The sequence below is a fragment of the Bubalus bubalis genome, chromosome 2 (genome assembly GCF_019923935.1).
Source record: "Bubalus bubalis isolate 160015118507 breed Murrah chromosome 2, NDDB_SH_1, whole genome shotgun sequence".
NCBI classification, from domain to species: Eukaryota; Metazoa; Chordata; class Mammalia; order Artiodactyla; family Bovidae; genus Bubalus; species Bubalus bubalis.
Genome location: NC_059158.1, coordinates 6831951 through 6836851, shown reverse-complemented (window position 1 = coordinate 6836851; position 4901 = coordinate 6831951). Strand labels below are relative to the sequence as shown.

At 60.3% G+C, this 4901-nt stretch overlaps 1 protein-coding gene across 1 annotated transcript; it reads right to left on the bottom strand.

The window, feature by feature from the left end:
* Positions 1-272: 272 nt before the first annotated feature.
* On the bottom strand, positions 273-2682 carry LOC123332259. Its single transcript, XM_044938252.2, has 3 exons — positions 2365-2682; positions 2009-2180; positions 273-1395 (listed from the first exon to the last, which is right to left on the bottom strand). Exons 1-3 carry the CDS (start codon positions 2680-2682, stop codon positions 734-736), a joined length of 1152 nt encoding a protein of 383 aa, XP_044794187.2. The 3' UTR covers positions 273-733.
* Positions 2683-4901: the final 2219 nt, after the last annotated feature.

Sequence of the window (4901 nt, the reverse complement as noted above, 5' to 3'; positions counted from 1 at the left end):
GTGATGCTCTCTTGCCCGTCCTAGGACCACACTTTGACAGCCACTGTCTATGCCATTGGTTCCCAAATTTCGTTGCACAGTGCAGTCACCCCGGATACTTTAATAACTACTTATGGTTGAGTCCTACACCCAGAATGGACTTCCCTGGTGGCTCAGCGGTAATGTATCCACCTGCCAATACAGGACAGGTGGGTTAGGAAGATCTTCTCAGGGTTGGGAAGATCTGCTGGAGAAGGAAATGGTAACCCACTCCAGTATTCTTGCCTGGAGAATCCTATGGACAGAGGAGCCTGGGGGGCTACTGTCCATGGAGTCCCAAAGAGTTGGACATGACTGAGTGACATGAGTCATCAGTGACCAGTTAACCCTCCCTGTCCTTAACCCTCCCCTCATCCAAGAACAAGTGCATGGGCGGGGGGATATGGGGGTTTAGGGGAGCAGAACCCTCCCCACAGTTAGGAGTTCCTGAAGACTGTCCTTTGGGCCGTGTAGACTTCCTGGGGCAGAGAGACAGAAAGAGACCTTGAAGTTTCTGAGAAGGCACGCTTCCCTTCTCTGCCCATCTATTTGTATGGAGGAGAGGGGACTGGGGAGCGTCTTGGAAGACACCCCAAAAGCAGACAGTGGAGGAGGGGCGATGCAGATTCCAAAGAGTCAAGAGGGCGATCCGGTGCCCGGCCGAGTCAGTTCCCAGCGTGGACTCCTCTGTCACATCCCCGCGCCAGCGTTCGGACTACCCTCTGTTTCCCTGGCCTGGAGGGACACGGCTTGTCCAAGCGGTTTTCCCTGGAAAAGAGTTGGGAGAGTTCCCCTTTCCTTTGCGCCCCCCCCCCAACATTGCGCCCCTCACCCGCTCCAACACACACACACTCCGCGCGCTTCTGTGCCAGGCTTTCCCTCCGGGGCAGATTACTTTATGACAGGGTGTGATAAGTGGTGATTTTGTTCCTCTTTTGATGGAAGGATTGCTTTGTAAACAGAAGCGCAAACTCGTTCCGATAGTGGTTCCGCACCAATGCGCGGCGGCCGCCCCGGCCCAGCGGGCGGCGGAGGCTGCGGCTGCACCTGTCGCCGGGAGGGACCGGGGCCGCGCGCGACGGGGCCGTTCCGAGCGCAGCCGCGATCCTCCGGCCTCCAGGGCACCTCTAGGCTCTTGGCCTCTGGGCCTCCAGGCTTGCTGCCCTCCTCGGGCCTTCTGAACCCACTGCTCTGCGAACTCCCTGTTGGACGCGCGCGCGCGCCTGGAGGTACAGCGGTGGGTGCACGTCGGCTCTCGAGGCGGCCCTTTCGCATTTCCCCCTCGGAACCGATGGTAAGAGGGTTGGCTTCTGTAGTTTCTGGTAACCTTATTCCTTTGCCCGAGTCCAGCTGGAAGTTTGAGCGGGCTTTCGTGAGCTGGAGGGAGGAATCGCTCAAGGTGAAGGCCTCAGATTCTGGAGCGGCAAGACGCCTGTCCATTCCCCTCATCCTTTCCCCCTCCCTGAGTGGTCCCGCCCTCTCCTTCGCTGGTCAGCCTGGAAGGGACCAGTTCATCCTTTGAGGGACCCAGTGAAGACCCCAAACTGACTGAGGCTCTCTCAGGCCTAGACGCCAGGAAGGTGAGCTTCTGCAGGAGAAGCTGGGGGCGAGAAGCAGTGGGTGGGCTTTCATTCTCTCCCAATAATCCAGACTCCTCCTCTCAGGGGCAGGCGAAGCCGGGATCACCGCAGGTGTGAATGTGTGAGTTAACCCATTGCTCAGATCTCGATTTCCAAATCCCTTAAGGAGCCTCCACGGGGACTCTGGGGGGAGGTTGGCACTTCATGATGAGTGAAAAGGCAGGAATATTCCTGGAGGTTGTAGGGTCGAGTGAATGCCCTTCCTGGAGGAAATTTGCCCTAAGGGAAAGGCTAGTCCCGGTGCAACTCTGGGGGTGATGGAAACGGGAGAGGGGCATTACAGGCTGGGAAGAGATTCCACCCCTCTCGCGGGACACCAGGGGCCTCCGGGAACCTGAGCGCAGCATTACCTGACTGGGAGCTCGCTGCAGTCTGACCCCAGGTCCTCCCGGCCTCAGAAAAGTTCCAGACTGGGCTTCGAGTCCTAGGATCTGTTAGCGGCGGAACCTGCTTTGTGGGATCCCGCTGATCTCTCGCCGCTAACCCGGGAAAAGGAGACAGAGCGGGGAGGGAAGGAGGAGCCTAAATTGTCTCAGATTTGCAAGAGGCCTGAGGCCCCGTACCGGAGGTTGCTTGGGCGCTTCGACGGTTGCCAAGAGCAGTTAGTGGCCGTGGGCCTGTCTTGGCACTGGGCGCAGCTGGCACCTTGGGGAGGCTGATCAGAGCCTGGGCGCTGGATGAAGCTGGGAGGTGTCCCGCTTCTCGCCCCACCCCCCGGGCTCCTCCCTCCTGGAGGCGGCAGGATCAGGCTGGTTCCAGCCACCAAGGAGGTCGAGGTGGAGAAAGGCCCCGCGGGGCGAAGCCGGTACGCGAGCAAGGGCAAGGGCGCACGCTCGGGCAGACCAGGGCTGTCAGTGGGGAGGCGCAGGAGGAGCCGTTGGCCGCCACGTCCGGCGGCCGTGCGCCTGAGGAAGGAGCGATGGCGTAGACACCTTCTAGAAGAGAACCGGTCTCGGGCGCCGTGAGGGTGCGGGCCGGGGCAGGGCGGCCTTGGGTGGACTCGGCAGCCTCTGGCGCACCGCATGCGCGCCTTGCCAAGCGCTTTGCGACCGCTTTCCTCGCGAGGTCTCAACACATTCCCCATTTTACAAGTGAGCAAACTGAGGTTCAGACAAGTCAGTAAACGTAAACCGACTAAGCTGAGTTCGGACCCCCAGGGGTCACACTCCAGAGGCAAATTCTAGCTCCTGGCCGCTCCCGGATTCCTCGAGTCCCTACCCCTGCCCTCCCCGGTCCCCACCCCGGTCCCTGCCCCAGGCCTCTGAGCGGACTCCAGGGGCTCTCACGCCGAAGGCCTGGGCTGCTGCACTTCCAAACTGTTCTGTCCTCTTCCAGGCCACCCTGCCCGGCGCCTTGGCTTCACGCTTAAGCACGCTAGCAGCTTTGCCTCCCTTCCCAACTCCCTCTAAACTACCTAGTTGTTTGGTAGTTTGGCAACTAAATTGGCAACTCTTCGCGCCCCATCTCGGCCCTGGCACCGGCCCGGTCCTTCCTCGGGTGGGCCTGGCCCCGTCAGCCGGGTCCCAGGTCCCTCCAGCTCTCACACGCCTAAGAGGGGGAAGCCAGGCTCCCTGGGCCTGAACCTGGGCTTCCTTTAAAGGGTGCACAGCACCTCTCGCCGGAGACTCTTCGAGCTACAGGCGCGACCTCGGCGTGCGTTCGGCTTTCTGAAGAACTGGGTTTTCACCAAACTATTTTGACCGCTGGAAAAAGCCAGAGAGGTTAAAGATAGACACGAATGGGTTAAAAACGCCCTAATTTAAGTTGCTTAAAATTCGCTGTAAAGAAAAAAACCAACAAACCCACAAACAAAACCCAAACTTGTTGAGCCAGGTTCTAAGTCAGGTCCAAGAAAGTTTCCAATCAGCTAGAAAGAATTGGCGCGGGCTCCAGGCCCCGCAGTCCAGGGACGATGAATATGCCCGGGTGACACGGGAAGATCCAAGAGACACACCACACCACCCTTGGGACGGCCAGGAAGGTGCAAGGCCTTTGGGACCGCGCCCCCCACCCCGGGAGAGAGAGGCTCTTAGGGGTTCTAGAAAGGGGAGGTTTTGTTGTGGGGACAAGTCCTTCCCCTCAGCGCGGAGCTGATCTTTCGCCCACATTTGCCTGACTCGTCAGATAAGAGGATTTGAAATCGGTTCTTTTTTCCTCTCTCAGTCCCCGCGACGGCAGCCTGGGAAAGTAACTGGGCCCCCGTCCCAGGAGTCCCAGGCCCAAGCCCAGGACTGGCGGCGGCCAGACCCGGGCTGGCACGGTCGCCTAGGGGCCGAGGGCCTCAGCCCCTTCCCCTCGCCTCCCTCCCGGCCAGGTGTGGTTCCCGAGCAGGTGAGCTCCGAGGGAGCCCCGAATCCTGCGGCTTCAAGCTCCCTTCTAATTAGAAGACAGCGGTGAAATCATTTGGGTGATTTTATCTGTCATGGGAAAGCAAACCCCAGCCCAAACCTCGGTGGCTCAGCCCAGAACCACCGACGCCCCCGTCGTCCCTCTAAAAAGTTTTAGTTGGGGGGGGGGGGGGGAAGAGCCAGGAAGCCATCGAGGAGTGGGGGAGGGGCGGGAACCTGTGAAAGTAAGAGGCCAGGGTGCACTTAAAATAGAAGCGTCAGTATCTGAGTGCGCAAATGCGTGTGTGCATGTGTGTGTGCGCGCGCGTGTTTGACTGTCTGCAGTGGGAGGAGATTAAACCTGAAAGCCAGAAATGAAACAGAACCGTGAACGTCTTCACCTACTGAGAAACACTTTGATCTGAGATCCGACGCTGAAGCCGCCCTGGGGGTTGCGGACCCGCATCCGCCGGGTTGAACCTCGCGGGCCGGTGGGGAGGCCGGAACCGGGATCAGGCCGCACCGCGTGCCTCCAGGTGCGCGGCACCTCAGCGGCGGGCCCAGGCCCCGGGTCTTGCCCTTCCCCGCCCACCCCCCCCACCCAGGGGTGGAAAGTCTCCCAGCTCCCCGCCCTCCCCCCCGCCACAAAGTTCCCAAGGGGAAGAGAGCCCGGGGGGCGAGCGTGCAGATGCCCCCATTGCTTGAGTGGGCAAACACACCGAGTCACTCTCGCGTCGCTCCCAGCACGCTCCAGCAGGCAGTTTGCCTCGGTTCTCCGGCCAGGGACTGACCGGGAAAGCGGGTTGGGGCTGTTGGGAAAAGCTGGAGCTGATGGCTAGATTGCCGCGGCTATAAATCCATCACTTCCCAGGTCAGCTCTGCGAGGCGCTGGGACTAAAGGGCTGGCGGAGCGAAT